At 44.8% G+C, this 27,617-nt stretch overlaps 1 protein-coding gene across 1 annotated transcript in view; it reads left to right on the top strand.

The window, feature by feature from the left end:
* The window catches only part of LOC147455264 (1-acyl-sn-glycerol-3-phosphate acyltransferase), a 30,083-nt gene extending 7,219 nt beyond the window's left edge, over positions 1-22,864 (top strand). The window contains exon 3 of the mRNA XM_086514087.1: positions 22,448-22,864. Within this exon, the coding sequence (XP_086370213.1) occupies positions 22,448-22,614 (167 nt within the window). The 3' untranslated portion in view covers positions 22,615-22,864. The remainder of the gene's footprint in view (positions 1-22,447) is intronic.
* The last annotated feature ends 4,753 nt before the right edge of the window (positions 22,865-27,617 follow it).

Below are 27,617 nucleotides of genomic sequence, written 5' to 3'. Positions count from 1 at the left end.
GCTTTATCTTGTGAGGCTCCCCCTTCTTAAATGCCCTTCCCCCCACCCCTTACCTTCACTGTGCACACAAGCTTCAAAGCTCAAGCTCTACCCTCTCGAGTCTCGAGTCCTGACTCTCAAGCTCTAGCCTTGTTAGTCTAGCCTCTAGACTCTAGAGTCGACAAGGCTCTCTCCCTCTCCCCCTCTCTCTCAAGCTCTCTCAAGAGTCGAGTCTCCCACTTTCTCTCTCTCTCTCTCTCTCTCTCTCTCTCTCTCTCTCTCTCTCTCTCTCTCTTTGCGTCCCTCCCCCCTCAAGCTCTCAAGTCTATACGACACACGTTGGCCATAGTAAGGTTGAATGGTCTTCAAATCAAGTTTTTTGTGAGTATTAGAGTCAAAGGACTCTGACACCACTATTATTCAATCACACAGAGCTTAAAATTGCATTATTTGGGTGTTTTTATGCCCCCCATTCCGTGTCGTTCCCGTTCCGAACCCCTCACCGTTCCCCCGTTCCGCGGGGGATTCCGTCGCCGTTCCCGTTCCGCGTTCCGGGTAACTATGCTTTGCTCTCATGCAATGTGCCACTACCCTATGCTAATTCCGTTAGGAGGACTTCTTGATTTTCTTTTTCTTTAACCTTTCTAGTCCAAGCTCAAAAGATTCTCGACCAACCTTTGCACATGAACTCTCATTAAATGCCCAAGGCCATTTCTTAAATTGGGTCGATCCTTAACCAAAATAGCCAAAGTATTTTCATGCTTCCCCACTGCCTTCAAGTTGGCACAACCTTTTGCTATAGGGAGCATTGAAAGCCTAGCACGACCCTCGCTCGTGAATCTTTTGCAGTCTGTCGTGTTGGAGCCCCACCGTAAGCTAAACCATAGCTTTCGGCCCTTGTCCCACCATTTGATTGAATGCTACACTGTACTTGCTGCGCGACTTTTTGGAGTCATTGTTTAGCACTCGCGAAAGGCATTTGGAGCACAAAGCCACACTACTGCTTGACGATAAGCCACGCTACTGCTCAACTATCGTCACACCATAGCTGAAGCTCTGGTTGTTGAAGTCATTGGTGCCCAAAAGCCATCAAAGCTTGTTGCCCACTGACGACAAGCAGTCCAAGGGTCATACTGCCTAGTTCAAGCTCTGCCTGTTGGCTACTCTCATCCTTTGCTCCGCATCCACCTGCTCCAAAACTTTCCATTAATGTCACGTGACACATCCAACCCTATGTGTTCGTGGACAAGCTACAACATGACCAGTCTTCAATTCAGTCAAGTCAGTCTAGAATAGGAAGTGATCTGGCACTTTTGTGAGTCTGTTCGCAGACCGTGCATGTCCAGACACTTAGATTAGATGCATATCCTCCAGTTGCACACAGCATGATCATCAGCATTACCATCAGAATCCATCAGGGGAATTTTTCAGTGCATTAAACCTATTTTCCCTATTTTTGATATTTTTCACTTATTATTTATAAGTGACTTTTGTTGGAAACTAGGTAGGGCAATTTTGATAAGATAATATATAAGCAAACTAGAGCTAGCACTTTTTGGCAGAAGAGGCAACAGGAGCACTCGCTCAACAGGCAACTTCTCAGCAGAACCCCAGATGCCCTAGTGTTTTTGCTTCACAGCATAAAGCTAGCGTTTTTGGACCAGATCAGCCAGCGTTTTTGCTCTTGCAAATCCCTCGCGATAGCAGACCAAGCAGAAGCCCCAACGTTAGCAGATTCTCATCAGCAAAACCATTTTTAGCCCTATCGTTTTTGCATCTGCAAGACACTTCATCGTTTTTGCAGATCTTCGCGACGGAATCCCCACAAGCATCAACGTTTTCAGTTTTCAGTAGTTAGCACCCGCAGTAGAAGTTCCAAACCTTGCAGATCTCACCTTCCCACAACAGATCCTCGCCGCACGGTCAGATCCATCGAAGTTTGCAGATTCAGCCCGGAAAACGCAGACTTCAACATCTTCGTTTACAGCGCGTCGTCGTCGCATCGTCGCCATCGATATCGTCATTGGCATAGAGTCAGAATTCAGTAGATAAAGATTTGCAGATTTCAGTCCCTTAGCATTTTCAGATTTCAGCCCGTCTCGTCATCGTCCTCATCGTCGTCGACATCGTCGGCAAGTCCAAGCATTCTAGAGATTTGTGCAATCAGAAGTAGATCTCTCTCGCCATAGAGAGTGGGGCCTTCGAAGGAGGGTTTGACAACATTCTGGTGTCGTATTCTCTTCTCTCTCTAGCTCTCAGTCTCATGCACTTCCATTCACAGTGTCCATTCACTTTGTTTGTGTCCATTGCACTCTCTCATTAAAGAACGGAAGGCTCTTCCTTCCCTAAGTAAAAGGAACCTTGAGCACAGTTCGGAGCACTCATCTTGAGCTTTCCGCTGCACCTAACATTGGTATTAGAGCTTTGATAGTGTTCTGTATAATTGAAGGAAAGAACCACAAGAACCACATAATTTTTTTTTGCTTGTTGCAGTTACACGTAACCCAAGTTCGCTTGGGCGTGTTGGTTCCTAATCGTGTTTTTGAAGAGTGACAGGAATCCCAAGAAAGAAGGGCTTGTCCAGCCTCCCCTTGTGCCTCTTTTTACTCATTGAGAGCGGACCGTGCACTTAGTGGCCGGCCAATCGACGTGAGGTGGGAAAAAGCAACCTTGGTGTGAGCGCAAGGTCGCCAAGGGTTGCACCCACGGAAAAGAGCAGAACTCGGATAACGAGAAGATCCTTCTCTAACACAGATTGCAAGCGAAACAAGAATCTCAAGAACCTCAAGACCCGCAAGAACCTCAAGAACTCAAGAGCCCCAAGAACCAAGACCCCCAAGAACCCAAGTTCCTTGTGAACTTAAGAACCCAAGACCACAAGAACCCAAGACTTCAGTGGATGGTCATCACTCGAAGCGGAATGGATACTTCGCATGGAGGTGATGAGTATGAGAGAGGCGAAGAAGAATTTTCCCCACCAGGAGGTTTTTCCGACCCTCCCTCTTCCCCATCTACGACAAGGATTGCACTAACTCCTATGGAGGCTTTTGACAAGAGGATGATGGACAGGGAGTTAGAACGCAAAGCAAGAAAAGCAGAAAGAATGGCAACCATGGATCGTGAATCCGTAGAAAGAAGGGCAGCCATAGATCGTGAATACGAAGACAGAATGGCAGCCATAGAGCGTGAGCACGCGCAAGCACGCTTGGAAAGACAAGCTAAATTTGATCGTGAGAACAAAGCAAGACAAGCAGAATTTGATCGTGAGAACAAAGCACGAAAAGAAAAGGGCGACCAACACATGAAAGAGTTCTTGCGACTCTTTTGTATTGTGCAGGCGCAGTTTGAATAGATTCAGGAGAAGGAGGCTCTCTCCGTCTCTTCTTCTCCCAAGCATGACACACATGATTTGAATGACAATGATAAGCATGATGATTTGAATGATAATGACAAGCATGATGAGTTGCATGAAGATGATGGGATTGTTCACAAGGATGATGTGTTAGTTGATACTTTCCTTAATGAAGCTAACCTCATTGCAGATTCGATCAATCACGAAGAACCGATCTTGGCTCTCGAGTTGAGGGCCACAGAACCCCCACAGGAAGATTCGATCAAACACGAAGAACCGATCTTGGCTCTCGAGCCTAGGTCCAAGGAACCCCACTGGAAGTACTATGTGTTCGAATGATTAGTCAGCACGCATTGATCGAGTGTTCCATTCGTGATCATTTCCTGTATTTTAGTCAGTATCTTTATGTGATTTCTTTTCATAGGCATGCCATATTGTACGTTGAGCACGATTCGCTCGTGAATGAGCACGGATGTATGCGGATTATTCATGAAAAGCGGAAAAGTATGCATTCAAGGAAGTCACATTCCATGTCTCTTCCTTGGCACGACACAGTTGTAGAAAGAGCACAAGAAAGTATGAGCACGAAGCATGGGCATTTCCGTTGTGAATTGCCACAGTTGATTGATTTAGATCAGCAAGACAAGATTCGATCTCATTGTTTGCGTGTGTGTGGTGAACGGTTTGGCACTTCGTCTATTCGTTCATTTACATTGCATGCACAGTTTTTAGGATGACAAGATTTTTTCCAGTCACCTTACGTGGAATAGGTATGTTCATGTTTTTGTGTTGGAAGTGGTTTTAGGAATTTTCAGCCTTGGAGATTCTTGAAGAAGATGGCCCTACGTCCATAGACAAAGTTGAAGCATAGAGGGAGATACATATGATTTTGTCGCTTTTGGCGCGGCCCAAAGAAGCAAGCGTTGCAGACCTTTATGAAGTTCAAGTATCGCACGACCCACGCATCCGAGTGGGCCGGCAAAGCGTCCTTTCCAGGATTCCGAATGTTGTTGGCGACCTCTCTCGACGCCATACGGTTCGGTACCAGTACCTCACTTTGAAAAGGAGGGGATGTCACGTGACACATCCAACCCTATGTGTTCGTGGACAAGCTACAGCATGACCAGTGTTCAATTCAGTCAAGTCAGTCTAGAATAGGAAGTGATCTGGCACTTTTGTGAGATTGTTCGCAGACCGTGCATGTCCAGACACTTAGATTAGATGCATATCCTCCGGTTGCACACAGCATGATCATCAGCATTACCATCAGAATTCATCAGGGAAATTTTCCAGTGCATTAAACCTATTTACCCTACTTTTTGACATTTTTCACTTATTATTTATAAGTGACTTTTGTTGGAAACTAGGTAGGGCAATTTTGATAAGATAATATATAAGCAAACTAGAGCTAGCACTCTTGGGCAGAAGAGGCAGCAAGAGCACTCACTCAACAAGCAACTTCTCAGCAGAATCCCAGATGCCCTAGCATTTTTGCTTCGCAGCATAAAGCTAGCGTTTTTGGACCAGATCAGCCAGCGTTTTTGCTCTTGCAGATCCTTGGCGATATCAGACCAAGCAGAAGCCCCAGCGTTAGGAGATTCTCCACAACAAGACCATTTTCAGCCCTAGCGTTTTTGCATCTGCAAGACACTTCAGCTTTTGCAGATCTTTGCGAGGGAATCCCCCACAAGCATCAGCGTTTTCAGTTTTCAGCGGTTAGCACCCGCTGTAGAAGTCCCAAACCTCGCAGATCTCACCTTCCCGCAGCAGATCCTCACCGCACGGTTAGATCCATCGAAGTTTGCAGATTCAGCCCGGAAAACGCAGATTTCAGCATCTGAGGTTTCAGCACGTCGTCGTCGCATCGTCGCCATCGACATCGTCATCGGCATAGAGTCATAATTCAGCAGATAAAGATTTGCAGATTTCAGTCCCTTAGCATTTTCAAATTTCAGCCTGTCTCGTTGTCGTCCTCATCGTCGCTCGGCAAGTCCAAGCATTGTAGAGATTTGTGCAATAATAAGTAGACCGCTCTCGCCATAGAGAGTGGGGCCTTCGGAGGAGGGTTTGACAACATTCTGGTGTCGTATTCTCTTTTCTCTCTAGCTCTGAGTCTCATGCACTTCCATTTACAGTGTCCATTCACTTTGTTTGTGTCCAGTGCACTCTCTCATTAAAGAACGGAAGGCTCTCCCTTCCCTAAGTAAACGGAACCTTGAGCACAGTTCGGAGCACTCATCTTGAGCAAAGTTCAACATTCGTTCCGCTGCACCTTACAATTAACCTCTGCTACCGACGCCATTTATCTTTGTTGCTTGCTACCTTTTGCTGAAAGCTCAACAAGCCTCACCAGCCTGCTACCCGGCAGCCGGCGCTCTACAGTTATCACTCTACCTGGTGAATATAGTTCGTGTGCACCGTTTGCTGGCTCCTACATCCCTCGCATACACGACATACTAGGATTGCTACATGCACCAGCTATATGACCTTGCACACCCATCTACAGTCACACTCTGCTTTGTAACCAGCTCTATTGTCACTGCTGACGTCAACAATTACAACTGCCGGCCGTGCTTCACACGGCCTTTGAGACCTTGCAATTTTTTAAAGCCCTTGGACTTAACATAAGTGGCTTTCTCACGAAGCATCGAGGCAATCGTGGCGAAGGCCACCTTCAGCTTGTCACAAGATAATCTGATTTCACAAATTAGCTACTCTGTACTTTGCATCCACTTCGCACAAGCAATTTTGCATTTTCATGATCATTGTCATCAATTAGCATCATCTGTATCATCGATGGGCATAGACACTACCATAGAGGATCATTTTCCTATTGGGAAGACCCCCATTTTGCTTTTGCATCACTTGTTCAAAGGGCGGCACAATTTTGATCACCATGGACTTTGAGCAAAAAGAAATATCACTAGATCTCGACACCAACGAAGTAGGAGAAAATAACTTGGACGAGGCAATCATTGCCTATGAGTGCCAGGAACTCAACTGGACACCTATGGACATCTACACATGAGCTACAAAGATTTAACACAAGCACTATCAACCTTTGATGCTCCGGCACCGGAGTCACACCTTTGAAATTTGGAGACACCAATTTTGAATCTGTTCCTACACCCTAGTTGCTTACAACTCTCTAGGGGAGGCACTTATGCCCTACACCCTTGTTGACTACCATTCTCAAGGGGAGGGATTTTGGCCTACACCTGTAAAGTGCAGCAGAATGAATGTTGAACTTTGCTCAAGATGAGTGCTCCGAACTGTGCTGAAGGTTCCTTTTACTTACGGAAGGGAGAGCCTTCCGTTCTTTAATGAGATAGTGCAATGGACACAAACAAAGTGAATGGACACTGTGCGTGAAGGTGCATGAGACTGAGAGAGAGTGTAAGGATTCTAGTCGCTAATCCTTAATTAAGTACTTAAACTCATGATTAAGACTTAAGAAACTGAAACTGAACTCAGAACAAGACTTAGAAGACTCTGTAATTGATTGACTTGTTAAAATCTTAGTACAATAGGCTCCTTATATAGGAGACAAAGAGACACAAATGAAAAGACACGTCTCCTGGTGAAGAGACATGACTTTAGACGTAAAGACACATCCTTTCGGCGAAGAGCTGCAACCATTAGGCGAAGAGTCGCATCTGTAGGGTGAAGGGTGTGACCAGTCGTCGAAGGAGTGTGGCTTTTGGCGAAGAGGTATGTCTTTTGAGCGAAGGGTCGTGACCATCCAAGCGCAGGGGTTCTGCTTGGCATGGCACTTCGCATATCTGCAACTAGGAGTAGATGTATTGCTGTTAACATAGTCACAATCGTGACATTCCCTCCCTCTTTAAGTAAAACCCAGGGTAGTTGTAGAAACTCCGAGAGAAAGAAATGTATTGTTGTTGTGCTTTTGCATCAAAAGCTCTTTCTGTAAAGTCCCACGTCATGGCACTGTTATTGACCATGACTATTTTGCCAAACAGAAAACAGATCATATCTGCAACTTGATAAGTGTCTTTATCAAAGTCATTTGTAACTTCGAGCTTTGTCCAAGAAAAGATTGAATCTGTATCTGCTTCGGGTGAAATTATTGGTAAACTGACTTGAGTTTTCTGTTGAGTGATGACCACTGGTTGGAAATCTATAAGGTATTCTAGTGGTTTGTCTGGAACAGTAAAATCCTCCTGAAGGGATGTCGTAGACTGAGACAGAGTAGTTTTTGAATGTATATCCATCTGTAAAGGTTTATCTGTGGAACAAGTTGTGTCCAAGGATTCATTTGCAGCGACTAAAGTCGGGCCGCAAGAGTCTGTATCTGCTTTATCCTTTGCACCGCTGAAGGTAAGGATTGGAGTCTTCAAGTTTGAAGAATTATCATTCACTGTAGCATCTGGTATCTTTTTAGAGACAAAGACTGTATTCTGTAAGGGCGGTGACGAGGCCAATTTTCTTGCCTGGATCACGGCCAAAGAAGGTTTTATGTGCTTGTTGGTTGTCACATAAGAACTGGAATCTTCTGAATCTTCAGCTTTCTCAGCGGGTATTAAGGCTTCCAGCTGGGAAGGGGGAGGTCGAGGGAGTTGTCGCCTCTTAGACCTCTGAAGGGTCCTCTTGCACAAGGAAAGGATCAATAAATCTTCAACTTTACCACCATCAGACAAGAAAGACTTAAATGTAGGGCTTGGCTCGCGAGGGGGAACTTGTCTAGCGTCGCGGCGTTCACGACCGAGTACTTGACTAGGGTCGGATGTATGTGCCACTAAGTAAGCCCATTTTGATATTGTTGATGATCTGTTGGAAGCTTCATATTGCTACTTTTGTTGCTGATGATTCCAATAAGAAGTTGGTTGCTTAGAGCTGTAACTTTTCCAAGAATACTCATGCTGAGACTTTTGCTGCTCGCACGAAGGTACTTTGTGTCTAGTTGTCTCTGAGAAACCATGCTTTGGGTGAGAGAATTTGATTTCCGGAGCCTTTAGTTTGAGTGGTTCTTCTCGGTCGACCACTAAAGCTTCAAAAGATGGCGGAGAAAAAGCATTTGTAGTCTGAGAAGTGGTAATATGACTCCGGGAAGAGGTCTGCGTCTGCATCTACTCCAAGCGAGTGTGAATTGATGCGAGGCTTGTTGAAATTGCTGCCATCTGCTTTTTGAGAACTGCTATCGGATCCTCGAACATAATATTGTTGTCGCCATCTTGTGATCCAGTCATGCTGACTCCTTATAGCAAGTAATTGATAACTTGGAACAAGCTCATGAATTGATACTTCGAGAGCAGGAATTGTTTTTGGAGCGGCATGACGGTGGGTTACATAGACCAAGTAATCCTGGAAGCCGGGAACTGGAACCCGTGTGAGAGTAGGTACTGCTGTAGGAACAGGTTCTAGAACGGGTACTCCGAGAACAGGAACGCTATCTCGATTGGGTTTCGGCTCCGGGATATCGGGAATCACAATACTTAGAGTTTGGGAGTATCGAGTATAATGCTTACATCGTGTGTTAGGATAGAACTTCAAGATCTCATCTATAAACGAGAGAAATGGGACGGGTGCAATGAATTCTCCGTCAACCATGTGGCACGTGCGCAGAGAAGGCCCATAAATCCAGCGTTGGGAGGAAGAGCAGCGTGCAAATTTTGATATTGCTTGGTGTGGTGTTTTTTTTTTTTTTTTTTTTCAAGTTTAATGAATTCGCACCTTATTAAATTGGTCCGACCCACTTTGAAAGTGGCCGGCCAATATTTTAAACTTGAGGTAAAGGACTTGACGGCCATTCCGTATGCAGACAGAGTAAGGCATACTTGAGCTTGACAGGGTTCCTTAAGAGAGAACTTAATGGTCAAGCCGTGTGCATCATTAACTGGAGCACTTGAGTCTGGCGGGGTTCACTAAGCAAGTTATCCATGATTGAATGCTTTGAAGATACGGCAGATACAGTTCAGAGATTTCTAATGGAAATCTACCTAATGATTAAGCTAAAACATTGATGATAGGGTATAAGCCTTATTTTGTTTTTCATAGGTTTACCAGTAATGTGAGTCTGATGATGGAAAGAACTTAAGGTACCTGTAGCAGATGCAGATTGAAGTGCTATTGGCACAGACCGGAGGCTGTGCAGGTTCAGAGGGGGTGAATGTCGTGCAGCTCTGCTGTCATGATGAGAAAAAGAGCAGAGAAATGTAAGCTAGGCTTCAAAGAAGCAGCCAAAACTCTATTGTAGCGTGAATTTCATTGAAACGCTGCCGTAAGGAGTGATTGCACAATCCAGAAGCTTACGCTACTTGAAAGGGTGCGCTGGGAAGAGAAATCGCTGCCAGAGAAGGGTTCCGCCCTTTGATCCTGTACGCCAGGGAGAGGGTGTGTCTGAGTGAGAAGGCACATATGAAGGGCTGCCCACTCAAAGGGTGAGCACGTGAGGGGTAAGCTCCAAGAGGCACACTGCTTCATCTGCCAAAGGGTGGAGTGTTTCACTTCCAAGAGATGCAAGCTCAGTGATGAAAAGGTGCAATCACCGGCAAAGGGTATGTGCTGAATTTTTGTTTTATTTGCTGAATTTTCCTCTGCTGAATTTTCTTCCTCTGCTGAGTTTTCTCTGCTGAATTTCAGCAGTGGTGCGAAAGGGTGCCTGCCAGCGAAGGGTTTCCACCTTTTGGCACGAAGGGACACCTTTCGATGAAGAGGCATCCAACTGGTATGTCGTACACACCCATCTTTGTCTCTTTATGTTTTTATTTAAAAGAGAAAGTGTTCAGGTTACCTCATATATTCTGGTAGATAATCCATATTTCTGCTGCTTCCATACAACTCCGGGAAGGGGGAGAGTAGCAATGAGGGTAAGAGGCTCACAACCTTCGGGTCCTGGGAAAAAGTTGCTCTGATACCACTGTAAGGATTCTAGTCGCTAATCCTTAATTAAGTACTTAAACTCATGATTAAGACTTAAGAAACTGAAACTGAACTCAGAACAAGACTTAGAAGACTTTGTAATTGATTGATTGACTTGTTAAAAACTGAGTACAATAGGCTCCTTATATAGGAGACGAAGAGACACAAATGAAAAGACACATCTCTTGGTGAAGAGACATGACTTTAGACGTAAAGACACATCCTTTCGGCGAAGGGCTGCAACCATTAGGCGAAGAGTCGCATCTGTAGGGTGAAGGGTGTGACCAGTCGTCGAAGGAGTGTGGCTTTTGGCGAAGAGGTATGTCTTTTGAGCGAAGGGTCGTGACCATCCAAGCGCAGGGGTTCTACTTGGCATGGCACTTCGCATATCTGTAACTAGGAGTAGATGTATTGCTGTTAACATAGTCACAATCGTGACATAGAGAGAGAAGAGAATACGACACCAGGGAGTTGTAAACCCCTCCACCAAGGGCCCCACTCGATGGCGAGAGTAGTCTACTATTGATTGCACAATCTGATACAAGATATCGATGCAAATCTAATGGCTATGTCGAGGCCGACGGTGGTGCCGACCATGGTGGGACTATGGCTGAAAACTGAATGCTTGGGAGGCTTCTTTTCGGGCTGTCCTTTCTTGCTTGGAATCGTTGGATCTGCTGGGCTTCTATCTGCTGAATTTGTTGATGCAAAACGCTGGCATGCTGAGGTGGAATCGTTGCTGAAAAACGCTATGTGGCTGGCTGTTTTGCTGCTACAAAAACGCTGGTCTGGGGGTGCTAAAAAATGCTAAGTTGTTGGTGTTAAATCACTGATCTTGCTCACCAAAAACGCTGTCCAAAAATGCCAATAGGCTGGCTGTTGTAAACGCTATCTTGAAGGCTTAGAAAACGCTGAAATCTTAGGCTGAAAAACGCTACCTGCTGAGGCTTCTTCTTGCTGAAATTTGCTGGTTGGAAAACGCCAATGCAAGGGGCTGAAAACGCCAATGAAGGGGGCTGAAAATGCTGAGGCTGTTGGAGAGAAAACACTGGCGTGTTTGGCTCAAAAAACGCCAGGTTGAAGGGGTCTTGTTCTTGCTGAGAAGTGACCCGTTGAGCAATGCTCCTGCTGCCTCTTCTACTAGAAAGTGCGAACTCTGGTTTGCTTATATATTATCTTAGTAAAATTGCACTACCTAGTTCCCAACAAAAGTCACTTAATAAATAAGTGAAAAATGTCAAAAATAGGTTTTAATGCACTGGAAAATTTCCCTGATGGGTTCTGATGGATTCTGATGAGAATGTTGATGATCATGCAATGAGGTTAGCTTCACTAGAAAAAGTATCAACTAAGACATCATCCTTGGGAACAATCCCGTCTTGAACACACAAATCATCATGCTTGTGAGAAATCACATCTTGATCATGCAAATCATCATGCTCGTCATTGTCATACAAATCATCATGCTTATCATCATGCAAATCTCGTGTGACATGCTTTGGAGAAGAAGAGACTGAGAGAGTCTCCTTCTCCTGATTCTGTGCAAATTGCGCCTGCACAATAGAAAAGAGTGGCAAGAACTCTTTAATGTGTTGGTCACTCTTTTCTTTTCTTGCTTTGTTCTCGCGATCATATTCTGCTTGTCTTTCTTTGGCTTCCAATCGTGCTTCACGCTCAATGACTGCCACTCTGTCTTCGTATTCACGATCTATGGCTGCCCTTCGTTCTTCGTAGGCCTTTCTTTCTACTTCTCTTTCTGCTTTTCTTTCTTCGCGCTCTAACTTCCTTTCCATAAACATTTGCTTCAACTCCTCCGTAGGAGTTAGTGCAATCCTTGTCGTAGATGGGGAAAGGGGAGGGTCGGAAAAACGTCCTGGTGGGGAAATGTCTTCGTCGCCTCTCTCATGCTCATGACCTCCAAGCGAAGTGTTATGTCCCGCTCACAAGAGAGGGGATCTAGCCCAGATGCCGTCGAGATGGGCGTCCAGTGTCCGGGCGGACGTAGTGTGAACATGGCCAGTGTGGCCGCCCATTATTATAAAAGGGAGGCCAAGGCCTCATTTACAGTTATCGATCCCACTGGCAGAGTGCCAGTGGTGAGCCCGTGAGGCTAGGAGTGCGCGAGGTCACCTCGAGGAGGTGAGGCCTGGTGGTATGGGACGCTCTGTCTTATAGGTGCACGCCTATGTCCTCGGACGTTGGCCCTAGCACGGGGGAGCCACCGGATGGTGGCTATGGTCGGGTGGTTCGTCCGACGTGTATCTGTAGGCGGTCTGTGTAGTCGGGAGATCCTCTCCCCTCGTTCGTTTCATGGTATCAGAGCCGGCTTGGCTACGGAATGGACCGTGTGCACACTTGCGGATCCGTCTGAGTCGGGTAACCTCAATTTCATGTAATTGTTAGTGATTAATTTGCTGAAATTACTTACTTTTCTTCTTGAAAGTATGTTTGTAGGTAAGAAAATAATGTTCGGTTGAAAATCAGCAAATTGGCAGGTGAAAGTGTTGAGAATTGATGGACTTTTATTGCTTTTACTGATTTTCGATGAAAATCAGTGGTTTATTTATTTATCTGTTGACTTCAGACTAAATTCAGCACATAAAAGTTCTAATCTTTCTCTAATCCTTCTCTGTGCTCCTCTTTTGTGTGTTGTAGAGAGAGAGAGAGAGAGAGAGAGAGAGAGAGAGAGAGAGAGAGAGAGAGAGAGAGAGAGACCTCTCTGTGTGTTTATTCGCATCTGCAGGAGACAATGGAAGAGAGACAGGCTTCTAGCGTTGGCTTCCAGCATGCGTTGTTTTTTTTGTCCAGCGTGGTGCTCGACTGGCAGCCCATCGTGTGTGTGGCACATGCGAGCGTAAGCTCCCCAAACTCATGCGCATGTGCTCTCTCCCTCACTCCACGCGGCATCCGTACGGCAGAGCAGCCGAACGATTTTTTTTTTTAGTTCTGCGTTGGAGTTTTTTTTACGATATCACTTAAGCTTGGTTTATTTAAATCAAGTGATCCCTTTTATTTTAATTGGCGAGGATATTTTGGGTTTTTTTTAAAAGTATGGTCTGAAACTTGAGTTTTATTAAAACTCACTTACAGAGACTTGTAAGTTGCAGAGAATTGAGTTTTTTGACTCTCCTGCTCCTCTCCCGAGCCTGCTCTCTCTCACCTGCTCGTGCTCTCGCGCTCCCGCCATCACTTGTCCGCCTTCAGACGCTCACGCCGATGCGAAGAGCTCCTCGAAGTTCAACTTTTCGTGACCGAAAAGTGTAGAAAAGACCCAGATTTGCATGAAATTTCCAGTTTTTCACGCGCTCTGCCATGGATTCCTCCAGCTCAGATGTGCAGCGTGACAACGCGCCAAGTAATATCCAAATTCCATTCACGCATGCTCTCTACACATGGATTACAAGTACTTTCCAGAGTTTCGACCAGCGTGTTACCGCTCTGGAAAACGCGAACGTTCAGACGAACCTTCGCTTGGCCTCTCTCGAAGGGGTCATGCAAGGGCTTAGTTCCCGGCTTACTGCTTTAGAAAATCGAGGGCGAAACCCATCTTCAACAATTGTGGACGCAAATTGCTGCTTTTGGGCGTTCACAGGGTGGGCTGACTGCCACAATTCTGTACAAAACTACAAATTTCTCAGGTGAAGAGGAGTGTATGGAACTGGTCGTAAATAACTGGCTGCATCAGTGGACCACGTATTTTGATCTCCATGGGGAGCATGATGAATGGAGGATTCAGACGATTCCTCTCTATCTGCACAGTAAGGCGCTTACCTGGTGGCGCGACATGATAGAGAAGCCTACGACATGGGCTGATTTTGTGTGAAATTCAAGAGGGATTTTGCCAAAATGGACCCTTTGAAAGCTTATGCCAAACTGCAGAGTCTTTCAATGAAAACTCTATCTTTTGATAAGTATACGACAGCTTTCAAAGAGGCGCTCACCTTCTGCAAGGTGGATTCTACACACGCGGTGCACATGTACCTGTTGGGATTGCATGAGGATTACCGTTGGGCCTTAATCAAGGACAAAGCCCCGACTGACGTCTAGGATGCAGTGGCAAAGGCCAGGAGGTTCCATTTAATAAATGGAGCGAATTATGAGAAGAAAAGAAATGCAGACCATCAATCCGATGAGGGTGCTTCGAGGAAGCGACCCCGATCCCAACATAAGTCCAAATCACCGCCGAGATCTTCTCAGGAGAAGAAGAAAACCAGAAATGCTTGAGTTGCTGATGCAGTGAAGAAGGGGGCTTGCTTTGGATGTGGCCAGACGGGTCACCAAATCAAGGGTTGCCCCAAAAAGAAGACAAAGAAACGGCAAGGCCGCCCTTCGGTTCAGATTCACGAGATCTCAGGTAACTCTGATGTCATTCAAGTTGAAATCCATCATTTAGCGCACAGTTCATGCACTAATTGTACTTTTATCACCAAAGTGTTTGATAAGCACGACCTTCTCCGTTTCCTTGGGAAGATCAATGGTCACGACATGACCGTACTCCTTGATAATGGAAGCTCACACACGAGATAGCGACAATATTCCATTAGAGGTGGACTATTGTTCAAAAATGGTAAAGTCTGCGTGCCAGAAATCGATGAGGTTCGACAAAGGATTTTGTGCGAATGCCACGATGTTCCTAGCGCTGGGCACCCAGGCATCCAGAGAACTTTGGCTTTGGTCAAACGATATTTCTATTGGCCAAGAATGCGCTTTTACATAGAGAGCTATGTGAAGAGATGCGCTCAGTGTCATGTCAATAAGGCAGAGCGTCCTAGGAAAGCTGGCCTGCTACATCCATTGGAAATCCCCGATGCCAAGTGACAGAGTATTTCCATGGACTTCATCGTTGGTTTGCCAAATACTAGTCGGGGCAATGACGCTATTTGGGTTGTGGTCGATAGACTCACAAAAATGACGAAGTTTATACCAACGAAGTCGACAGTAAAAAGCCATGAGTTGGCGGTTTTATTTGTCGATCAGCTTCATAAGCTGTATGGTTTGCCAGAGGATATTGTCAGTGATCGAGATACTAAGTTCACTGGCCGATTTTGGCAAGATGTGTTTGCTCATCTTCAGACGAAGTTGAGTATGTCGTCTTCTGACCATCCTGAGTCCGACGGACAAACTGAGAGGATGAATCAGACATTAGAGGACATGTTGAGAGCTTATGTCTCTCACAGGCAGTCTGATTGGGAAAGATATCTTTCACAGTTAAAGTTTTCCTATAATAGTAGCAAGCATTCTGCTTCTGGATTTAGCCCGTTTATGCTGATGTATGGATTTGAGCCTAAATCCCCAATTGCTATTGGCTTAGAGAATGGCAAGGAACGCCAAGCTCGTGATTTCCTGTATGACACGCAAGAAATGCTCGAATTGGCTAAGGATAGTATAAGAACGACCCGTGATCGAGTCACTACTTATGGTAATCAAAAGAGGTCTCCAAGGACTCTAGATGTGGGACAATGGGTTTATCTGAAGATACCCAAGGATTCCAAGACTATGTGAACAGGAAAGCATTATAAGCTTTTAGCTAGATATGCAAGATATGCAAATTGAGTATATTCCTCAAGAACCAGAAGCAGTTTTAGATCATCATACCCGTCATTCACGTCAGAAGGCTTATGACGAGTACTTAATTAAATGGAAGGGTCAATCTGAAAGGTTTGCTACTTGGGAACCTGTTAGAGCTTTGAAGGCTCAGTATCCCCACTTCATTGATGAGGACATCAACGGTTCTTAAGCGGGGAAGTATGTTATGTCCCGCTCACAAAAGAGGAGATCTAGCCTAGATGCCGTTAGGATGGGCGTCTAGTGTCCGGGCGGACGTAGTGTGAACATGGCCAGTGTGGCCGGCCATTATTATAAAAGGGAGGCCAAGGCCTCATTTGTAGTTATCGACCCTACTGGTAGAGTGCCAGTGGTTAGCCCGCACCCGGCCTCACCTCGAGGAGGTGAGGCCGGGTGGTATGAGACGCTCGGTCTTACAGGTGCACGCCTACGTCCTCGGACGCCGGCCCCAGCATGGGGGAGCTGCCGGATGGTGGCTATGGTCGGGTGGTTCGTCCGACGTGTATCTGTAGGCGGTCTGTGGTCTTGGGTTCTTAAGTTTTCGAGGAACTTGGGTTCTTGGGGGTCTTGGTTCTTGGGGTTCTTGAGGGTCTTGAGGTTCTTGTGGGTCTTGAGGTTCTTCTTTCGCTTGCAATCTGTGTTAGAGAAGGATCTTCTCTTCACCCGAGTTCTGCTCTTTTTTGCGGGCGCACCCCTTGGCGGTCTTGCGCTCACACCAAGGTTGCTTTTTCCCACCTCATGTCGATTGGCCGGCCGCTAAGTGCACGGTCTGTTCTCAATGAGTGAAAAGAGGCACAAGGGGAGGCTGGACAAGCCCTTCTTTCTTGGGTTTCTTGTCACTCTTCAAAAACACGATTAGGAATCGACACGCCCAAGAGGTCTTGGGTTACGTGCGACCGCAACAAGCAAAAATTAAATGAATTTTGTGGTTCTTGTGGTTCTTTCCTTGAGTGATACAGAACACTACCTCTGATACCAATGTAAAGGGCAATGGAATGAATGTTGAACTTTGCTCAAGATGAGTGCTCCGAACTGTGCTCAAGGTTCCTTTTACTTACAGAAGGGAGAGCCTTCCGTTCTTTAATGAGATAGTGCAATGGACACAAACAAAGTGAATGGACACTGTGCGTGAAGGTGCATGAGACTGAGAGATAGAGAGAGAAGAGAATACAACACCAGGGAGTTGTAAACCCCTCCTCCAAGGGCCCCACTCTCGATGGCGAGAGTGGTCTACTATTGATTGCACAATCTGATACAAGATGTCGATGCAAATGTAATGGCTATGTCGAGGCCGACGGTGGTGCCGACGATGATGGGACTATGGCTGAAAACTGAATGCTTGGGAGGCTTCTTGTCGGGCTGTCCTTTCTTGCTTGGAATCGCTGGATCCGTTGGCTTCTATCTGCTGAATTTGCTGATGCACAACGCTGGCATGCTGAGGTGGAATCGTTGCTGAAAAACGCTATGTGGCTGGCTGTTTTGCTGCCACAAAAACGCTGGTCTGGGGCTGCTAAAAAACGCTAAGCTGTTGGTGTTAAATCACTGATCTTGCTCACCAAAAACGCTAATAGGCTGGCTGCTGTAAACGTTGTCTTGAAGGCTTAGAAAATGCTTAAATCTTAGGCTGAAAAACGCTATCTGCTGAGGCTTCTTCTTGCTGAAATTGCTGGTTGGAAAACGCCAATGCAAGGGGCTGTAGCTGAAAACGTTGAGGCTGTTCGAGAGAAACCACCGGTGTGTTTGGCTCCAAAAATGCCAGGTTGAAGGGGTCTTGTTCTTGCTGAGAAGTGACCTGTTGAGCAATGCTCTTGCTGTCTCTTCTGCCACAAAGTGTAACTCTGGGGGGTTTGCTTATATATTATCTTAGCAAAATTGCCCTACCTAGTTCCCAAAAGTCACTTAATAAATAAGTGAAAAATCTTAAAAATAGGGAAAATAGGTTTTAATGCACTGGAAAATTCCCTGATGGGTTCTGATGAGAATGTTGATGATCATGCTGTGTGCAATCGGAGGATATGCATCTACTCTACGTGACTCGTCATGCACGGTCTGCGAACAGACTCACAAAAGTGCCAGATCACTTCCTATCCTAGACTGACTGACTGAACTAAACCCTTGTCGTGCTATAGCTTGTCCACGGACAGATTGGGTTGGATGTGTCACGTGACAACACCCTACTACCTCTACTCTCTAGGGGAGGCACTCTTTTGTATACCTATCTAGATGGGAGACTTAGACCCCACTAGAAGGTACCTTCGACATTTTTTGGTGCTCTCAAACCCAGAAGGAGAGGATTGTTAGGGTTTGTGCCAGACTCATACGAGAATCCACTTTGGTGCCTATATATACAGGCCTTTGTACTCTTTGCATCGTGAATAACAACTAGCCATCTCTACTTTGATATCCCACGTTCTAATTTCCTCTTGATTAGTGTTTTCATTAAGCATGTCATAATCATGAATGGAACTTGTATTTACCCGCCATAGCAACTTACAACACCTTGTTCTTCTCTTGAAGAGCTTGGGTGTAGGGTCTCTTGATCTTCCCGTCAGTGTAACAGGGAACGGGTGGAACGTAGCCCAAATGTTCTGAAACAGCGTTTCGGACGAGTCTTGTTCCGAAAACGAAGCTGGGAACAGAACGCCGTTCCGGAACGGGGTGTAACTGGAATAGTGTTCCGAACGGGGAGAACGGGGAGGAATGTGGGCGGAACGGGCAAAAGTAGGCATTTGGGGGTAGATTTGGGCTTGTTTGGGGGACATATTTGGGGCAGTTTGAGGGTAGGTTTGGGGTTGTTTAGGAGTTGATTTGGGATTAAGGTGAATGGAAGTAATTCAAGCCTTAATTTAGTTGACCGTTCCGGCTCCCCTCCTCCTCCCCATTCCCTTTCCATTCTGGACCCTCCAGTTCCTGTGTTTTGGGTAACTATGCTTCCCGTGTTAGCTACAGTCTTAGTATTGATGTGTGTTTTCGTTCTGCTGGATGTTTGTTCCCGATTCACTCTAAAAGTGGGGTGAAGTGTTCTAGACAATTGAAGATCGTTTCACTCTAAGTTCCGATAAAGTTCCTTCAGATACAATTTAGATTAGGAAGTGATTTGGCACTTTCGTGAGTCTGTTCGCAGACCGTGCATGCCCAGACACTTAGATTAGATGCATATCCGTCAGTTGCACACAACATGATCATCAACATTACCATCAGAATCCATCACAAGCATTTTTCAATGCACAAAACCTATTTTCCCTATTTTTGACATTTTTTACTTATTATTTAAGTGACTTTTGTTGGAAATTGGGTAGGGCAATTTGACTAAGTGAGTATATAAGCAAACCTAGCGCTAGCATTCCACAACAGAAGAGGCAACAGAAGGGCTTGCTCACATACAACTTCTGAGGAGGACCCCAAGATTCTCTAGCGTTTTTGCATCACTGCAGATGAGCTAGCGTTTTTGGACAAGAACCCAGATCAGCCAGCGTTTTTGCATCTGCATCAGCCTGGCGACAACAAAGGACAAATCAGCACTAGCGTTAGTGGTTTGCACCAGCAGATCTACAGCGTGTTTGCAGCAGGACCCATTTTCAGCCCTAGCGTTTTTGGTTTGTAGATCAACCTCAGCGTTTTTGCAGATCTTCGCGACGGAATCAGCAGTTTTCAGCAGTCAGTTTCCACAGTAGAACCCTCGAACCTTGCAGATCTCACCTTGCTGTAGCAGATCCTCGCCGCACGGTCCGATCCAGCGTCGTTCACAGTTTCAGCCCGGAAAACGCAGATTTCAGCATCTGTGTTTTCAGCACGTCATCGTGGCATCGTCGCCATCGACATCGTCACCGACATGGAGTCAGAATTCAGCAGATAAAGGTTTGCAGATTTCAGCCATTAGCACTTTCAGATTTCAGTTCGTCTTGTCGTCGTCCTCATCGTCGTCGACAAGTCCCCAAAGCGTTGTAGAGATTTGTGCAATTATAAATAGACGGCTCTCGCCATAGAGAGTGGAGCCTTTGGAGAGGGTTTGACAACATTCTGGTGTCGTATTCTTCTCTCTCTATCTCTCAGTCTCATGCACCTTCATTCACAGTGTTCATCACTTTGTTTGTGTCCATTGCACTCTCTTACTAAAGGAACGGAAGGCTCTCCCTTTCGTAAGTAAAAGGAACCCTTGAGCACAGTTCTGAGCACTCATCTTGAGCAAAGTTCAACATTCACTTCCGCTGCACCTGAGAGAGAGAGAGAGAGAGAGAGAGAGAGAGAGAGAGAGAGAGAGAGAGAGAGGACCGACATCAGATGGGGTTTGGGCAAGGGCCCCCTCGAGGTATTTGCTTTAGATTGCACAAATGGTGATACAATGGTCCTAGATGGTGAGATGTTATGGGATCTTGTTGTAGGTACTTGGATTTGCGAGGCTAAGGGCTGGAAACTGAAAACGCTAGGGCTGATCTGACTTAGTATTGCAAACTGACGATGAGGATAGGACCGAAACCTGAAAACGCTGGCTGATCTGAGGCCTTTGAAATTGCTGGAACTATGGCTGAAATCTGCAACTTCTGAAAAACGCTAGGGCTGAAAACTGATGGAGATGCAATTTTCTACGGGTGGCTGAAAACGCTGATCTATCTGCTGGTCATGGCTGAAAATGCTGATACAAAACCGCCATGGGTGCTAATGGTAGTGCGGGTACTGGGTATTGGTACTGAAGGTACCGACTTATGCTTGAGAAGTGACTCCTTGGATCACTTATATAGGGAATTAAAGCTTGGTCGAGTAGTGCAAGATTGAACCCCACGACCTTTAAAAATGCATCTCGCAACCCAAGAATCTGATTGTTGCGGGAATTGGCCGATAGGTTCCTCTAGCCTAAATTTACATGCTTGTAATGCTAGATGCCCACCGAAGTGTAATATTATCTGTCAAAACGTATGTACAAACCATTTGTATAAGAGGGTTTCAAAATTGGAAAACCTAATCTAATGGACTTGTCTGGGCATGGAGATCCTACAAATAGGCTCACAAAATTGTCGGAACCAAGTCCCTTGGACTCCGTAGACAAACCTTGGCTTCGAAGACATATGAGTAGCATGTCGAGGTGGTGCATAAAGACATATGCATGTGACAGAGGGCTCCTTGAAATTTAAGGTCAGACAGATGTTGCATAGTAGTGGCAATGTTCCTATATTCTCGTAGATCGTGAACACTTAAAGAACAGCAGTAGTAGCGACTCGGTTGACTTCAGCATCAATTCTAGCTAGTTGAAGTATGAGACTTGGCATATGATTGATGTGTGAGTAGCAAGTGTGGTACCTTTTTTCATGGTAAGTGAGAACACTGGACCTTGATAACGATCTTGGCATTTTTCATTTGAGCTCCGAAAATTTTGTCAGGTTTTTGCTATGGAAGAGTAGACGAGGTCATACCAAAACAATGATGAATAAAAATCATCATTAAGAGCAAGTGGAATGATGGCAAATGCGCGATTATTGTGCTTCAGCGTCTCGATTGAATGGGCGTTGCTCCGTCTGGGTTACAAGATCCCATAAGTTATGCCGCATGAGATGTTACTAGAGCTTTACCGACCATGTATGAAAGTTTGTGTTGTTGAACTGATCATCAGTAACTCAATGACACTGTACAAGTTGTCAAAGAAGCCGAAATACCGGAAATAATTGACTGTTGAAAGAAAATAACCTTTCTGAAGTTGAATCATAAAATTTCGGGAATTCAAGAACTCCGGAACACCATAAGAGCTTGTCAATAGAGTCAAAATGCCGAAAGGCTTGGAAATTTGTGTGAAAGAACCTCTTAAGAGATAAAATCGTCAAACGCTGAAAATAGCTTCAGTAGTATGAAGACAACCAAGAATTAGTGGAATTCTTCACAGGCAAGCGAGGTTGTTTTGCTCCTAGTAGCAAGTAGAGACTGATTTGGAGTTTCCCGGTGTCAAAATCCCTTCCACATCCTAGGGCGATCACTGTGATGCCAGTTGTAAGTACTTTTGAGCAGGTTGATTTCTTGTCTTTGCTCTCTACAGGTGGGCTATCACATAAGGACGATTTGGCTATGGCATAAGGTGGGCTTTGAAACCATGTTGAATTTCACCATTGCCGAGCAGAGAGATGGAGGAGAGGACGATCTTCAGTCCTTTTCAGTCTGGACTGTGGGCACATCACATGGCATTGTGCACCTCCCTAGTGGTTTATTTTGTGTTCTTCATACATGCCACCTTGATGTATACATAGCACTCATGTCGTTCTCCCCATCTTTGCACTCCTCTGAGTGATAAGCCCTTGAGCATCCCCAGAGGTCTCTTTGTAAAAAGTACACAGCCGCTTTTTCTGCCCAAAAAGGAAAGAGAGGAGGATCAGCAGAGAAAGAAGAAGGAAGTAGCTGCGCATGTAGGAATCGACCCACAATTCTTCCATACTTCATAATAAAAATCACCTTGCTACATGGTTAATACACACACACACACACACACACACACATATATATCTATATATCTATATCTATATATATATATATATATATATATATATATATATATATATATATATATATATATATATATATATAGAGAGAGAGAGAGAGAGAGAGAGAGAGAGAGCATTTGTGACGAGGACCATACTGACGTCCAGTTGTTAACCACACTTAGGCATGTGCTGATGATGTAAATTTGTGCAGCAAAACTGAAGTATGGTACTTCCCTTGCCAATGTGGATTGGCTTCATGGAGGTGCAGAGTCTCTTTTGACTTTAACAAACCTTTTCATAGTCTTGGGCTTGAGAAAAGCTGTGCGCGAGAATAACGAGGAGACATCTGTAGCAGAGAACGAGGACACCAACACATAGCGAATATCCATTGTGAGGTTTTCAATTAAAGGGTTGAAGATGATCTAGAGCAAATATAATTGTTTTATATGATTGTTATTTTATCACACGGACTAGATGCTTACTAAGTGGGATGCTTACTAAGCCCCCTACAGATTGTATTTTGACTGATCATTCAAGATTTTTTTACTACCCTCTGGGATCCTGCCTATTTTATGGTTGCAACCTTTTTGTAAAGTCTAATTGAAAGATTCTCTGGAGGTTACTTGAAGCATGGAGCCTGTCAAAAGTTTGTTTGAGTCTTATTTGGTAGTGAATACTTCAGGTGGAATTTAGCCCGTGTATTTGCAAGAGCAAAGCCTAGAAGAGGCGTAGAGAGATCTTTGTCAAAAGGTGGGAAATGGTGAGGCTAAGTGTACAGTGTCATTTTAAAGCAAATAGGCACACTCTTAGGCTATGAAGAAATCTTCTGAACAATGAGGAATTGAAAGTCCGTATTTTTGAGCTTGCCTTGGGACTCTTGCACATGTATGTCCTCTCTCTCTCTCTCTCTCTTTAAGATGTCACCTCTTGGAGATTAATGTATTCATCACAGCCATAACATTTGCTGCAAAGGTTGCTTTAGAAGGACTTAACAATGTGGTTGGGACATTTGGCATTGCCACAAAGTACTCCAAATTGAAGATCTAAAGCAGCTCTATAGTACCCGTGTTTAATCGGAAGGATGCAACCACATGCCATGCCAATCGTCAAGATGTAATCACAAGCCATCCCAATCGAAAGGATGTAATCACAAGCCATTCCAATCGATGTAATAGCGCTAAGCAAAAAGTGGCAATTCTTAATGGCATTACATTGTAAGGTGAACCTAGAGTACTTAACCTGTTTGTCAAGGTTATCCACTCTAACACAAGAATAGGGAAACTTATTATCTCAAAATGTTCCTTGAGAGATTCCACAAAGAGTTTGTGGACACAAAGAGCATTCTGGACTACAAATGGCATTACGATGTCAATATATTGCTTGAAGATTCTCATATCTTGGGTTCCAAACATGATGTTGCAAGCTCTACGCATTGCTATGTAGACGCCTTATTCTAGCAATTACATGGGGCTTGACTTCTCATGTATAAAGTGCCCGCAAGTTTACAAGTTCAACAATCTTCTCATTGTTCTTGCTAATTCATAGTCTCTCTCATGGAAGTGGATGCAGGCAAGCTAGAGTCTAAAATTAGTATTTGGAGTCAATAAGTGCACACGCTTGGAAGCACTCGTCCTCCAAAAACCTATTATAGGCTCAAACATTGCTTTGGGATCTCTAAATGGATCTTGCCACATCGTCAAGCATTGCTTGGTTACAGACTCCAAGGGGCATGTTTGACCCTCTCGTGAACACTAAAGGCAAACTCTACAGCCCCTTCAAATCCTTCAACATCATGCTGTAAAATTCAAACATCCCATGGATTGTATAATGGCAATGCCAGCTCTAGATCACATCTGTAGACTATAAATCTCGCTCTTCAACCGTTGAAATCACATCAAACACCATTTAGGGACACCGCTTAGCATGACATTTACAATGATTTTCTTCACCTTTTCAGCAACGAGAATTCAAATAGATTGATTATCATCTGGAAGGATTTGTGAATTACACTAGTCATCTTCAGTGGCCATCTTTTCTGTTTTCTCAAATTCTGCACAAAATTGTTATCCAACATGTCTCTAACTAATCAGTATAACACACAACATAATAACTTAAACCAAACAAGTAGAACCTCATATGATGATTTAAGCGAGACTGCTTAACTGAAGCAAAGCTTCCCATTAAGAGTAAAAGAAGCTAAAATTGTAAAATGGCAAGCAATTGATACAAAAAAAATATCTCATTTGCTCCATAACATCTTAAAATTTTCAAGTTCTGTCTAGAAATAATATTGTGCATGCTGTTAACCACTTTGATAAATCCCGACTTTTTTTTAGTTAGACCTCACAAAGAAACTGTTTGTTTTGTAGCAAGGCATGCTAAACCTAAAAACTCCACTTAGAACTTGAGGAGGGGGAGATGTGGCATGGTACATCTAAAGACTCAAGTCTATCTTCCTTTTGCAGTAAAATTAAGCTAATTTCTATTGTTGAGACCATGGGCCATTAGCAAGATGATAAAAGACGATACAATAAGAGAACTTAAAGCTAGAACAAAAGGTAGCCACGGGGGAAAAACTTCTCCTAAAGAGAGTAAGTAGTGCCCTGGCATGAGACAGAGGTTTCCATGCAACTATAGGCATCTCAAACCACATGTACACCGCTGGGGATGAAGCTGAACATCTATCGGTGAGGACTATTATAAGTGGAAGAGCATCCGACCAAGTAGAGCGCCACTGAAGACGAGGATAATTACTCTGTTGAGATGCAGAATGGATCAGGGACTCTGCAAAGACAAACAAGGTGAAACCTCCACATAAGGATGTCAAAATATAATTTGAAGGAAATCAATGTGGCCTTTTAATGAAGGGATGGATTCACTAATTTAACCAAATAAACGCATTAAATTTGTACCCCTTTCTCGCTCCTCTTCCTCCACATCCTCAAGGGCATGTTTTTCTCATGAATGAATGAATGTAGATGCAGGCGGACCAGAAATTGAGTAGAGGTTGATGTCCAGCACCACGTCTGGGCGCGGTTGTTCGAAGAGGGGATCGTCAGCAAGCGCAGGCGCGGGCAGCCCTCTTGAACTGCAAGCAAGCTGTCCCCGCGAAAATGTATGCAGTGGCAGATGTCTAGCTCTTCAAGCTGCGGCGAGGCGGCTGCCGGAGCCTGCCAGCTGGCCGCTTCTATGAAGCTGCAATAGGTGACGTGCAGCACTCTGAGGCGCGGCAGTTCCTGCACGATAGCGGCCATGGCAGCGGTGTCCAAGCCCTCGTGGAAATCCAGACAGAGCTCCTCTAGCATGGAAAGGCAGGTAGCACTTGTGGGCTCCGGCTGGATAGCCCATGCTAAACCTCCTCAAGCCGGTTGCGTTACGCAGGCCCTCTTGTAGCTGCCCTGCATCGCTGGGAAGCTCGGTCATGTCGGCCGTAAGCGTAGGTCGATATTTAACCATAGCTCGTCGTGAGAGCTTGGCTGATGTGGCGGAAGCCCCAGCCCTGCATCACCAGGTAGCCCACATGAAGCTCCTGCAGGGAGGCGCCATAGCTGTGCAGCAAAGCACCTGTTGGTGCAAGATGAGGCCACATGCCCCTGTCGAAAGAGCATCAAATGTTCAAAGAGCCGCCAAGTAGTGAAGGCCCTGGTTGGTGATGCCCAGGCTGGAGTTGTGCACAGAGAGCCGGGTGCGACGGTGCTGGCCTGCAAAGCGGCCGCGAAGAGGTGGAGCAGCCTACGATACGGAGGGAGTCGAGGTGAGATGCTGAAAGTGGGCGACGCAGAAACGCCACGTTGTTGGGGCGAGGGGTCCTAGAGTTCTCGTCATGCAAATTCCTCACTGCCTGCTCTACACAGCTTTGCAGCTATGCATGGCCGGCGCCGCTCTCGTGCGCAAAAAAGATTAATCTATATATATATCCATATTTATCTATCTATATTATATATTAAAAGGACAGGGGTGTAGTATGAGATGAAAAGATCTACTTTCAATAGCATCGTGAGAGATATTTGATTGGAGATGGCGAGCCTAATTTTATGGAGAGCCTTTCACTACCTAAATGATAGCTTAATCCTTTCCTTTTCAAAGTGCTAGTAGACCCTTTGGAAAGCTTTAGCCTTTTTATTATCTATATCTATATCTTTAGTACGGCCAGCCACCTTCGACGGCCTCTTTCTCTTTCTCTCTCCTCTTTGTCGCGTGCACAAGGGCTTCTTTCAATTTTACCTTTCACTTTGCAGATTTCAACACGTGTAAAGGGCTCCCCTTTTCGTCATATTATGTTAGTTTAGATATCTATATCTATATCTATATTATCTATTAAAAGGATAGGGGTGGCCTTTTAGCTCTACCTTCCTTCTCAGAGTGAGGCCTTCGAACCTCTTCTTCAGCTCGAGGTTCCTTTGATATTGATAATGAAACTTCTGCAGCTGTGAGTTCGGAGCCATCATTGTTGCTCATATTAGAGAAAGGATTACAAGCAACACTAATCCTCTTGCTCGCCAATCATTGAAGCTCCCTATTTGTGCCTCTCTCCGAGAGAGAGTAGTGGTTGGTAGGGGTTGAAGACAAAAAGAGGAGAAGAGAAGAGCGTTGAATTTCAGTTCTAAAAAGAAATAGTACTTTGACTATATTAAATTAAATTACACTAAAGTTTTCTAAATTTTGTAATATGTACCAACGATTTTGGAAAATAAAAAGAGAAAGAGAATCAACACAGATTCTCTTGGAGTCTGCATGGGTCAAAGCGATCTCTTCACTAATACATCCGTGGCCTCTGGAGCGCTTGAGCAAAGTTGAGAGTGATCATGTATTGAAAGAGGAAACAATAGATACAATACGACATGATGTATGTGAGATGAGAAATGCATCCAAATCATGGGCTGATATATGTAAGGATAATGTGGTTTCTACATCTCCTATTACGCAAGCCGTTGTCCAAGCAAAGAATGTAGAGAATGTGGACACTCAAGAATTGCACGAACGACAAAAACGCTCAAAGAACATCGTCATTCGTGGAATCAAGGAGGAAAGCATGGAAACACCCCAATCTCTTGCAGTTGCTATTGAAGAGTTTTTTGCTACACACTTTGGCATGTCAGGAATCATGGCTTATGGTGCACATGGAGTTGGAAAACAAGGAGTCCCTCGCTCGGGAGAAAGACCTATTGTATGTACCATGGCTGATGAGGTAAAGAGAAAGATCATCCTTGACAATGGTTGGATCTACCTCAAAGGAACAGGTTGTAATGTATATGAGAATCGCACTATTATGCAACAAAATGTACGTCACAAAGCATATGAGGAAAGAAGCAAGAAGGTTAAGGTATCACCTCAAGAAGAAAAGCCACTTAAGGAGGATGCAAGTCCACCCAACAAATAGG

Source organism: Adiantum capillus-veneris, chromosome 6 (genome assembly GCF_014529385.1).
Source record: "Adiantum capillus-veneris isolate H3 chromosome 6, ASM1452938v2, whole genome shotgun sequence".
Taxonomy (NCBI): domain Eukaryota; kingdom Viridiplantae; phylum Streptophyta; class Polypodiopsida; order Polypodiales; family Pteridaceae; genus Adiantum; species Adiantum capillus-veneris.
The sequence above is the reverse complement of the archived record's forward strand: the minus strand, read 5'-3'. Positions and strand labels throughout refer to the sequence as shown.